The 12,833-nt window shown below is 39.0% G+C and overlaps 1 protein-coding gene across 3 annotated transcripts in view; it reads left to right on the forward strand.

Annotated features, from left to right (window-relative positions):
* The window catches only part of DGKI (diacylglycerol kinase iota), a 238,706-nt gene that overhangs the window by 85,090 nt on the left and 140,783 nt on the right, over nt 1–12,833 (forward strand). For all 3 annotated transcript variants that reach the window (XM_064155536.1, XM_064155533.1, XM_064155535.1), the window contains exons 2-4: nt 1,006–1,114; nt 8,268–8,363; nt 11,235–11,309. In XM_064155536.1, coding sequence (XP_064011606.1) covers nt 1,006–1,114; nt 8,268–8,363; nt 11,235–11,309 — 280 coding nt within the window. The remainder of the gene's footprint in view (nt 1–1,005; nt 1,115–8,267; nt 8,364–11,234; nt 11,310–12,833) is intronic.

Consider the following 12,833-nt stretch of genomic DNA (forward strand, 5'->3'; position numbering starts at 1 on the left):
ATATAAACAGAGTGCCATTTCATTTTGTGGCAGATAAGTGTATTTGGCTTACAATAGGAGATCTCTCCTTGAGATGCTTTTGTCCTCTTCTGAATCATTGCAGCTGAAGCTGTGAGTTTGTTTTGGCCGCCACCATCAGGTGCTAAAATATGCAACACAATAATGATATGAAGCTTTATGAAAGCTACTGCCCAAATGCAGCTGAACTTTGAGTTAGCAGTGTGCTGTGCTTCTACCTGATGGTTCACTCTCTGCTCTGGCAGTGCTGGATGCTTCTAACAAAACAGGCAGTGGGTACACCCTCAGCGTTTGTGAAGCTCCAGGATTTCTAGTCATTATCTGTGACTTTTGAAGAAGTCTGTATTGGTGCCTCAAGAGCTGTAAGAATATCTTTGGATCAAAAAAAAAAAAAAAAAAAGGTAGATTTGAAATATAAATGGAAAGAAGGTGTTATACATTAAGGGATGCTGATATGATCCAAAAAGTATTAGTGTATGACTCTTTTTCCTGATTAAGTGATGTCTTGTTTTACAAAGCTGGATGCTGAATGGGTGACATTTCCCAGCCTATGAACTAAGTAAAACCAACAGTTACTATACTTTTTGTATAAACCCACATTTAATCTCTTTGATAAAGTTTTTCTGGATTTATGAATAAATGGATTCAGAAGGTTCACCTGGAATACAAAGAATAGGTGTAATGAATGAAGGCTCCACTGAAACGTGCAAGCAGAACATATGCAGTCCACTGGATTTTACATTTCAGCTTAGCGCCAGACAAGTAACTGATCTTCATTAAACAGTAATTTTCAGTGATCAGATTACTTTATTCTGTTCCTAAAATGCTTTAGAAGGAGATGGCATCCAAGCATCATTTCACCCAAGCTGAAATGATATGCTGTACTGCCTCTTGTGATTTCTGGAGAAGGGTAGGGTGGAGAATTGTGTTATGTAATTATATTAGATATACACCCAATATGTTTGTGTTTTCCTTTTCAATTTGCAGGAAAGCCATCTCCAGGTCAGGCCTCCAGCACTTGGCTCCTGTGCATTCCCTCAACATTGCAGTCTCCAATGGACCTGTGAAGGAACCGAGAGCAGCCTTAGAGTGGACTGTAGGTGTTTGTTTTTTCAGCACTTAATTTGAGCAGTATTTCTGGGTAATGTTCTCTCCATCTTAAAATCTACATACAACATGGCATTACTATCAGAATTAGTGCTCATCATTATGAAATGAAGGTGAAACTTGTGCAGATTTGAGCAGTGCAGGATAGACCTGTTCAGATTTTCCAGCTACTTTTTCTCACTGCCTTCTTGATAAGACCTGCCATCCAAGGATGATCTGAGTTTAGCATAGCAGGGTTTTATAGCTCTGCTTGATGGGCCTGGGGCAAGATTCAGGGCCGAAGACATATTCTGAATTGGCTGGCTCTGTACAGTAGTTGAAATCTCTGGTCACAATGCTTTATAGGTATGGGTAGATTTCCTCCCCCCCACCCCCCCCCCCCCCCCAGGTCCAAGCTGGCATGTTGATAAATAGAGAATATCTTTCCATCCCTCTCATCTTTCTTTTCTTGTGTTTCTGATCTAGCTCAAATAGGACAGGTTTAAGATGGCCTAGAAATAGGATATTTCAGTCAGAAGGGACCCGTGACAATGACCTAGTCCAACTGCCTGATCATTTCATGGCTGACCAAAAGTTAAAGCGTATTATTAAGGGCATTGTCCAAATGCCTGTTCCAATGTTTGACCATCCTCTCTGTGTATAGAAATGTTTCCTAATATCAAACCTGAACCTCGTCTGACACAGTTTTGAATCATTTCCATGCAACTTCCATGTGATTATGCACTAGTATGTGATAAGAAAGTGAAACTTAAGCCAACAAGTCTCACTGATGTCCCATTTTAAAGCAAAGCATAGAGTAGATCTTATACTTGGCTATTGGTAAAGAATTCAGTACATTATAATATCAAGGCACCAGTCACCCATGTAGCTTTTAAGTGAAGATTACTTATGTTTTGGTGTATTTGCCTTATCTCTGTTCATTGTACCATGACTGAATAGCTTTCTAGATGGTGTTCTTTAGCCCCAGCTGTTGTGTTACCATTTAAGGGAATCAAAATTTCCAGGCTGTTTTGCAGAAAATGAGTGTTCTGCAATGCTGTATTTTAACATAAAGTGCAAGTCTTTAGTTGCGGTAAGATGGCATTAATCAGTCTGTGTTACACCCTGATCTGTATCATCTTGCTCTGCAATATTTCTGAGGATGATTCTCCCAATTCCCATGACAGGAAATCTTTCCAAACTCTGAGTGCCATAAGTGTAAGCTGTCACTTTGAAGATGATTCTTCCCTGTTATCTTCACAGGGATGCCCAAATTAAATTTGTTCCTGCTTAATAGTGACCTCATGAAGAAAAATGCTAAAGATGCTAACTTTTGCTTACAAACATATTTAATTCAATTTAGATTGATGAGCACTAATTTTACAGAAACCATAAACTTACAACCCAAATGTATACTGGTAAAGAAGATTCATCTTTCTCACTGGAGTGTTGATGGCAAGAAAATTGTAATGGCTTATTTAGAAATCTGTTTTAGGCAATTGTTCTGCAGAATGCCAGTCAGAGCAGAGTAGAACTCCATTACTCCTGTTACAATGGAAGTTACAAAACTCCTCTGAACTAAAAAGCTGGGTTGGTCAATGCATTTGTTTGGCTGAATATCTATAGCTGTTTGACATGGTAAATTAAATTGCTCACGTTAATCTTCACTGCTTTTGAAACCATACTGGCTGCAACCTGGAGACCACTAAGGTGTGAAGACTGATACTCAAATGCTCTAGAAAATGGTGATACTTGCTCTGTCATTTAAGCCTGCTGGGACACCTAAGAAACTTAGCTGAATTAGGAAAACATGCACAGCAAGTCACGATCATGCACACATAACTACATCATTCTCAAATTCCCAGTCTTTGAGTTCCTATTTTTATTTTGCTTCAGGGAGGACTATGTGCACTTTTTTGTTTCCTGTGCAAGGAATATTTGCTATACAGAAATTATTTTTGTTTGCTGTTAAGGTGGTAATGGGTCAGGGGCAATAAAAGAGGAAGTCTCCATCTAGGAGAGCATATTGAGTTTGTGCGTCCCCTGTGAGGCAGCCTGCATCTGCTGCTTCAGTGGGCAGGGGCTTGCTCTCTTCATTGGACACTGAGTTCACACACTGAGTTGGGAAGCCAGGTAAAGAAGCAGAGCTCTTAGTTCTCTTTTTAATTGCAGAATATAAGGCTGTAGTCATAGCTGGTTTATCCCTAATGATGGACAGTATCTCTTTTCTACATAGCAAGTCAAAGCACGTGTCAGTATAAAAGCATAATTTGACAGACTATTTAAGCTGCTTTAACACTGCAGCGGCAGGGATTGTATACTGTGAGATAGGATTTTTAATATAGTTTATTAATTTTGATATTCAGGACTCTCACTACCAACCAGTATTTTTAATAATAGGTTCTTTGCAGTGATCATGAAAACATTACACACAGGAAAGCAGAATCTAGAACACTTAATAAATAACTAGCAATAATATAACAAACATTAAACTGTTAGAGGTTCTGGAAAGAGATTCTTGCTGTTGATTATACAGCTTACCCACTAGAGGGACTGGAGAAGCCTTCTGCCTTAAGCAGGAAGGATCACTTGGATTCAGTTACAAGAGTGAGGCTTTAAGTATTTACTCACAAAAGTTATCCCCGGATTCCTGGAACTAGCTACAGTTTCCAAACAGTTCCCAAACACTTGCAGGGAGTTCTGTTGGTATCTTGTCAGCCACTGAAGCTTCTGAATCTTCCCAGGCTCTAACAAGGTGCTGGGAGAGAGGCAGATGATCTCTGACCTGATCCTGGTTCCTCTTGGACAATCTGTGTCCCTTCCAGGGCTCCTAGTCTTGATGAAAGATTTGCAAGTGTGCAGTCCTAGCATGAAGGTTTGCAGAGGTGCAGGTAGGATGTCTTGCAGATGTGCAGGTGAGCATAGTGTCACACTGGCTAAGCAAGCCTATTGCATGAAGGCACTCAATGCCTTCCCTTGGCAAACTTGAGACACAACAGGTTTCCAGGTATACAAAACCCAAAGTATCAAAGCTTGTTATTATGTAGATGGCAGAGCATGGCAGGATGCAACAGCAGGAGCAGAAGCTCTATAAGGCAGAGAACCAGCAGAAGCACAGAGCACATTGTGTTTATCTGCTCATCTCTTTTTATCAGTGTAGCCCAAGACCAATGGTTCTTTGGCCACAGATCAGCCAATCAGAATGGCAGTTTGCCAAACTTGACCATGTTAGGTAAAGTCAGGGCTTGCTTTATCTTCATAGGGCAGAACACAAACAAGTGTATAAACACTTGTGGTACCCTGTTTACAAGTTTGGAAGGGACATGGAGGAGACTGGAAAACACCAGGGCCTTTGTTTTCCTTTCCTGCGGTTAATTCCCCAAACAGCTGAAGAAGGGGGAACAGAAAACATGTCTGGAGAAGCCAGGACATGTTGAGGATTATTTTGGCCTATTTTAGCCTTCCACAACAAACACCAAATTTGTACCTAAAGCCTCTGTACCACTGAACCTACCACTCCTTGTGTGATTATTTTCCATCAGCTGAAATGATTCATGGTTAGCTTCACAGCCGCTAGATCTGGCATAAGGGAAATGCCAAGAGTATTAGACTGGGCTCAGCAACAGAAAGAGGAGGATTACCTCTGTACGAGCCATGTACTCCTAAGCCAAAATAAGGACATGAAGTGAAAATAAACCAAACTGGTAAATGATGTATAAAAAGGTTGCTGAACTCAAAACTCTTGTGGAAAATCCACAATTTCAAAGTAGCCTTTTGCTATATTTGCTTTAGCTTTGTGTTAAACAAGAACTCATACCAGAGATGATTCCAGTGACCTCTCTCAGCTTGTGTGCTGGTGGATGGAGCACGTTGTGAAGTTCTGCCTATAAATTCTAGAACAGAAAAGAATGCTTTCCTAAAGTAAAAATTCTCCATAGAAGTGGAGGGGTTTTGTCAAGGTTTTATATTAGAATTGAATGAAAAATGTGGCTTGGAAAAATGTCAAAGCATTTTTTTGACTAAGTGGCAGCAGAAATTCTCTTCAAATAAGTGCCCTGTAAAATTTAAAACAGTGAAATTTAAATTATCATCTTTTGACCTTAATGGCCAAAAATGATCACCAGGCAAAGCTTTCTGAGGAAGGACATTGCCTTCTGGGAAGTCTCAGCTCTTTACTTTGATTCAGGATGAAAGATTTTTTTTTTCAAATGTCAGTTTGCTGCAATTGAAATTATGACTCTTCACACACAGCACTGTGAAAATGTTTGTGACTGTAGGTATCTGGAAATGTGTCACTTACACTAGATTGGATTATTTACATTTTTATTATCTAGTCTTGTCAGAACTCTATCATAGTATGAGCTACAAAAGTCATCCTTGTAGACTTAGTGACTTTATTTACCTTGTAAAATAGTCAGATATGTGAATCTGTGATAGTCTGGAATAGTAGAGACCAAGCTCAGTCTAAACTAGGTTATGAAAATAGGCCACTTTATCTTTAGAAATCTTGGCTGGCAAGTTATGTGGGCATGATCTGAATGAAGAGGTGTTTAGTCTGTGGGTGGTGGTGTGGTGTGTTGTTTTTTTTTTTTTTTTTTTTTTAAAGTAATTTTGATCCCTCATTAAAAATTATGTCCCTTACATAGCTGTTGCAGAAGAGAAATTAATTGATGTGAGATGACATTTTTCCAAAATTAATATAGTTTGTTAATTTTGGTATTCAGAACTCTTGCCACCCTGACTATTAATTTTAATACTATTTTGGTTCTTACACAGTCATGGAAACATTCTATGGATAATATCTAGAGCTAGTAATAACCAGCAAAATATATCAACATTAATTGAACTGGAAGAGAAGATTTCTGCAGTCAAATGCCGCCTGCCCAGTAGATGGACTCAAGGAGCTCTTTCTGCTCATGACAGAAGGCAATGGAGAATTACAAAGAGGCATTTAAGCATTTACTCACAAATTATTATTACCCATTGCTGGGCTAAGCCACAGTCCAGACAGTGTCCAAACACTTTCAGGGGACTATGTCTTCTCAGACGTTGAGACTTGATGCTTCCTAGCTTCTGGGGAAAGAGGCAGAAAATCTCTGACCTTGTCTCTTGGCTCTTCTAAGCAGGACCTTCAGGTGTAGAGGCAGGATGTTATGCAGTCTCAGCACGACGTCATGCTGACTACATAGGATGATTGCGTGCAGGCATCCAGGATCTGCTCCTGGTAACTCGCAGCAGTGGAGTTTACCAGGCAGACAATAAGGTAGTAGACAGTTGCATCAGGCAACAGCAGAGCACAGCTGAGCACAGCAGAGAAGCATGCCAAAGAGCAGAGAAGCAAAGCATGTTGCTTACCTGCATATCTCCTTTTATCAATGTGGGCCAAGATTACCCTTTGGACACAATAGCAGATCAGGATGGCAGTTAGCCAAACCTTACCATATTAGGCAAAGCCACAGGCTCGCTTTTACCCAAATTTGGGAAAAGCACAGGCCTTGCACTAGGCAGGCACAAGCTAAGTGTGTGTACCTTACCACAGGACTCTGGGCAGGCCAGACTCAGTGGCTCCAGGTTCTTTTGTGTCCATTTCCCGTGCTTGGCTCTCTGGTGGAGCAGAAAAACATGCCTAGGCGAGGTGGGACATGTACATGTATAAACCTATTTTGGGCCTGTCTGACCTACCACAACAGTGGCTTTCACACTTGATTCTTCCTAAACATCTTTTATCATCTATAAGATTTAGCTCTGGATTATAATGTTGAATTTGCAGTGCTTTGTACACGGAGAATGTGCTCAGGTTAAACACTCTTTAGTGAGCTTATATCCCTTTGCTTTGGTCCTCTTGTCTGGCTCCTCCTAAACTAGACAGACATTTAATAGGTTGAGCCATACTGTGGACACAGACATTTTATTAATGTAATGTGACTTCTGACTCACTAGAAAAGGTGTGGTGTTGTTCTTAAGCTCTTGGTTGTTGGTGAGCACCATAGCTGCACGAGGCACCATATGCAGACTTGCACAGGTCTTGGCTAGTGTGGATGTGCTTGGACTCCAGAAGGCAAATGATTCTGCCACTTCTTCTCTTCTCTTCTCTGCATTACCCAAGAAATCTGCGTGGCAAGAGAAACTTTCTCACTTCATCACTTCAAAACTGTCAGTGGTATTTTAAATAAATTATTTTAACCAAGATGGCTATTTCAGAGCATCCTGCTGTCGGACGCCATCTGTTTGGTAAGCGTCATCATTTGTGACTTCTGCAGTGTGGGAACCAAATGTCAGAGATTGTCAAAGCGTTTTCCATCATGCTCTAATTCTGACTGCAGAGAAATCCTGTTTATTCACTTTGCTCAAGTCCTGAGACTTCTTAGTCTTTTCAGTTGAGGCAGGATTACAGTCACATGAGAACTGCAGTCTTTCTAAACTGAGTTTCTTCAGAGCAAGAGTTTCTTAAAAGAATCAAGTTACAGACTGGGCCAAATAAGGGTATCAAGGAAGAGCCTTGCCCTGATAGTCACTACTAATTGTCAGTGTGCTAAGTAGATTGTTATTTTTTGGAAGAGTGTTCTCACTTAAATGTATTATTTTCTTTAGGTATAAAATTAAAATCTGGTCTCTCCTGACCACTTGATGTTTTCCTAAGCATATAGAATTGATCTAGCCAGTTTATAGAAAGCATTTTGCCTTGCTTAAACTATCTTGTCATCCTAAGGCTATTGCCAGTAGTATAATTTGTGCTTCTGAGCCCAGTTCTCTCTTTTTTTTTTTTTTCCCTTCTCCAATTGGAAGTTCAGTAATTATGTTTTGTTTCTCCTCTCTTGATTTTCTGTTCCTTTAAAATTTTGTGCATTTCTCCTACTTAGAAAATCTCAGTTAAACTATGCAACATGTGAGAAGAACATGGTCAAAACTTCACTAACTTGTATACAAAAATACTTTGGTTCTGATTGGCGCCACATCAGTTATTATATCATCAGTGTCACTTTAGCAAACGTGGTCAGCCAGGCTGATAGTGTTATGACATTGTGCTGTAGAAAACCGAAATAACATGTGATTGGTGTTGGTGGTCTGCTTCCCCCCCCCCCCAAATTTGTGGTGAAAATCAGATTTTATTTTTTTTCTTCTATACTCATGTGGCCAAAGTTTACAAAGTATATTTTTCTCAGGAAAATGCTGTGAATGGAGAGCATCTGTGGCTGGAGACAAATGTTTCTGGGGACCTCTGCTACCTGGGGGAGGAAAGCTGCCAAGTCAAATTCTCAGTGAGTTTTCAGATTTCCTTCTCTTTCAGAGGTAACAAGCCTGCATTCAGACTGATACAATACCCAGATGCTTGCAAGCTTAAACTGTTTGCTGTTGATGCTTATATTCCAGAAGGAATGCAGAAAAGGGCAAAAGGCTGCTTGCTGACTAAAGATTTTATTGCTTGGGGTAAAAAGCCCCAAACAACTTTGAGTGACCCAGATATACACAGTGAGAATGAATAGTGTGTAGCTTTTTTAACATGCTAAGGTTAAAAAAAAAAGGGGTTGGAATATGAATATATTTTAGGAAGGGTCAAAGAAAGTTTCCTATTTTGCTTATATATGCAAATATATCTGTGGTTGGGATCTCCAAGAGCAGGATCTGTTTAAATGTTTGTGGTTTTAATCACTGCAAGGATTTGCACTGGATTTTCCAAACTCTTGAATGAACTCCTCAGGCAGTAAGTGCAGTCATACTGGAGTGTCTGCATTCTCCTGTTTGAGAATGTTCACGTTTCGCTGTCTTCTGATGAACGTTTTTTACTGCATCTGAAAAAAATTCACTGGACTGATTTCTAACTCTTGTGTCCTCCCAGCATTAACTAAAACTCTAGAGCTTCCCAGAGCTCTATGTAATACCTGTCCTTTGCTGCTTCTGGAGAAAATTAGGTGCTTTAAGGCATATAATAATCTTAAGGCCAAGGTTCACAAACAGTATTGATGAAAAATCCCAACAGCAATGAACTGCTGATAGTGGTAATACTCATGGAAAGAGTCACTGCTTGTTTGCTCTGCACTTTTATTTGTCCTGAGCCAATGGGTTTTGGCAAAAGCTGGAGATAAGATTTGTTTGGTCTAAGTGGATCTTTGGTCTGACCCAAATAGGACTGTTCTTATGCTCTTAATGAAGTTTATCTTTCTAAAACTGAATAAATACTTTCTCATAGTTTAACACATTGACAGTAGCATGGGAATTCAGTAATAAGTTGCATAAAATTTATGAGCTAGTCTCCCAGCTGTAGAGATGTGTCTCTCTAGAAGTTGGAAGAATTAGGCCCTCTGACTTACACCTCCATCTGGTAACTTTAGGAGATGTCTTACATGGCGACAAGCTCTTCCAGCCAATAGACCTGAAAATGTTGAATTATAACTAGGAAGCAACAGAGTTTAAAATTGATCATTTTTTTATTGTTCAGAACTCAGCGAAGATAAACAAAAAGATAACTAAAAAGCACTCAGGTTCTTTTTATTTTGAAATGCTGTTGTTTTGGTTCCCTTTGGGAATAGCTGCATTTATAGCATATTACAGTGTGTGGGGTTCTCATTAGACTAAGACCTACAGATGGAAATAAAAATTCAGTTACCTTTACTTGTGGCTAGTTTAATCCTGTCTGTCAAAAGGCTAATGCTTTTCCAGTTTGAATCTTCTGAATATCTTGCATGTTTCTGTGTCTGTCCAGGTCTTCCTTTGACGTAGCTCTTCTACATGTACTTTACTTAAGATCAAGTGTTTACAATGCTGAAGTGGTAGGAAATAATTAAGTTGTGGCTGCACAGAACTTGCATTAACTATTATCCTGTACAAAACATTAACTCATAATCTCTGGAATATAGAGCTGAGCTGACATTTCACAATAAATCAAAGAAGCGAGAAGTAATGGAAATGATAATCTGACTTTTTAGTAGTCTCTCACTATAAAGAATTTGAACTACTTGCAATGCCACCAGCGTCGAAAGATCATAAAAGCAATTTATAAAGCAGTTATTATGCCAGGGATTGAGACAACATACAGAGACTAAAACCACAGTTGAAGTTAACAAGTCACAAAACACATGAAAGCTTAGTCTGTTGTGTCAGGAAACTCCTGGTGAAATATTAGAACACCACTCCACATAAATGTGAATGTACACAGCTATTGTGTAGCTAGGTAATTATAAGAACCATAGTTATGACACAGTAAAATTATAATAATTATTCTATACTGTGACCTGAAGCTGTGTTGCCTGTTTATTTTTTAACTTATTTACAGCATATTGAAAATTCCAAATAAATAATTAATTAGATATTTAAATGAATATGCATGAATTGAATGTAAAAATCTGAAGAAAACCTGCCTCGGCTTACTCTGTGTTTATATATTTTTGTGTCCCTTGAGCACAATTCTGTAACAAATTTCTATGAAAATTAATTCCACCTGGTTTATTAAATTGATTGTATGCAAAGGGAAAAAAAAAAAAAGCAAATATAGCCTCTTTCTCCTCAATGCACTCTCTTGCTTTTTGATGTGCTTTGGCCCAGGGGATCTAATTGCAATTATATCAAAGGCCCTACTGAAATTAATAAAACTAACCCACATAATTAGATTGAGAATTTTGTCCCTGCTGTAACATTTCATAAGCATTTAGCAACATTCTGTAAGAAGGTTATCATTCTCTGCTAAATGGCCAAAGTATGCAAGTATTTTTCTGGAAGTCAGTGGTCAAGCTTATCAAATTACATATTACATGATCAGTATGAAAATGACATACTCCACCAAACTGGTCTGAGTTCTCATTGACATGAATGATTCTGGCTGTGCTCTAGGAGGAGCTTTCTAGGCTCCTCCATTTCAGAGGGATGATATTCACGGTTAACAGCTTTATCTGCTTACTAAAGGGAGCTTCTTACTTCTCCAGTACTTCTGGAGTACTGTGGCTGTCTTTTTCACAAAATCCTAATTAACTGCACGATCTTCAGTCCTTTTCTTCAGTGTACAGAGCAAGTGAGAGCAGCAAGAGAGGGGGAAACCCTTACGTTGTGCAAGGAGCATAATATCCTCTGTTTTATAGCCAACTCGTTTGCTCCCGGGGTAGTGCACCTTCATGCACGTATCTGTCTTTCTCTCACAGAAATCTGCCCTGCGAAGGAAGTGTGCTGCCTGCAAGATTGTGGTCCATAATGCATGCATGGAGCAGTTAGAGAAGGTAAGACATTGCCATCTTCTGGAGCCTGACATGGACAGCACTCGTTTAATTCTTTTACAGAGGTTTCAGGCTGGAAAACCCCAACTCCCAAATTAGGCTCCCATCGTTGTTTTAAAAATATATTTATTTAAAAAGTTGACTTAAAAAAAAAAATCCCAAACCAAAACCAACCCAAACCCCAACAAACCTCTGTATGCCCCACAAAGCAAAGCAACAACAACAACAAAACCCCAAAGTCCAAATAAAGAAAAACAATAATTAAAAAAATCCCTATGGAAAGATTTTTTTAAAAAAATATACTTAAGAAATAATTTCCTTCTAGACTGAAAATTGAAGGTAGAAAATGCAGTCTTCTGGCATGCACAAAGAGGTCCTTTCAAAATTCCTCAGCTGTAAACCAGCATAATTAATTACACAACAGATATATTTATTTTGAACAATGCAGCGTAAGATGCTACTATGAGCATTTTTCATTACATTTACTAGGCTGTATTGTTTTTTTCCTCAAAACTTCAGGAATCAAGTTCTTCTTTCTAAAGTTGAAAATATTAAGCCTTTCCTTCACAGTGTTACTATTTCTCTGAGCATCTGTCCTGCTTCTCAGTTCCTGCAATAAGCCCTTGTTACCCCAGGTGCCTATAAAGTATCTTTTGCTGACCTCAGATTTCCAATCAGTGATTTGTTTTGGTTATACCTAACTAGTAATGTGTTAAAGAAATTTCCCCACACAATTTTCTTTCTCAGTGGGATATGTGTAAAGAAATATGAGTGGGAATTTCCCCATTGATTTCATTAGAGCCTCATTTTCACTGCTATATGTTTTGCAGTGTTGTTCTTCATAAAAACTTGACACATAACACAATTATAGCAGCAAACCTTTGGAAACAGTTTTTCTCTTTCCAAGTATTTGGACGTGTGTTGACAAATGTCACAGTGATTGCCATAATACTAAGTTGGAGAAATACCATTTCCACCCCCGATGCTTTTACCCACAGTGAAATTAGCATTAGCACATGCTTTCAGCACAAAATGTTACCAGTGAATTTTTCATGACTTCCTTCATCAGAAGCAGTGCTGAGTCTCCTTAGTCTGGTGAGTTTGTGGCACTGTCAGCCGGAGCAAATAAGAACTTAGATAAAACACAGCCTGTTGAGCTTGTTCATGATGGTCTGGAGACCATGAAATTCACATCTTTGCAGAGAACTGCTACAAAGTCTACAGCCCTCTTAAACCCTGTGGAGCCTAAAACTCATATGGAAGTCTTCTGGCTGGCCCTCATTGCAAATATATAAGCTGCTAAGTAGAATAAATAAAAGCTGGGGGTTCCAGCCTGCCATGACCTAGAATTGCAATTCCAGGTGGAGAGCAACAGAAGAGGAGTAACACCACTGTGTCTTTAATTTCTTCTTAATTAATACTCTTTTGTTTAATATTTTTCTTTCCTTCCCTCCCTCCCTTTAGCTATTACTTTGAAAGCCATTACTAAATGTGGGGAAGAACTTCTTTATATGGGAACTGTTGTGT

Source organism: Pogoniulus pusillus, chromosome 15 (assembly GCF_015220805.1).
Source record: "Pogoniulus pusillus isolate bPogPus1 chromosome 15, bPogPus1.pri, whole genome shotgun sequence".
In the NCBI taxonomy this organism is placed as follows: Eukaryota; Metazoa; Chordata; class Aves; order Piciformes; family Lybiidae; genus Pogoniulus; species Pogoniulus pusillus.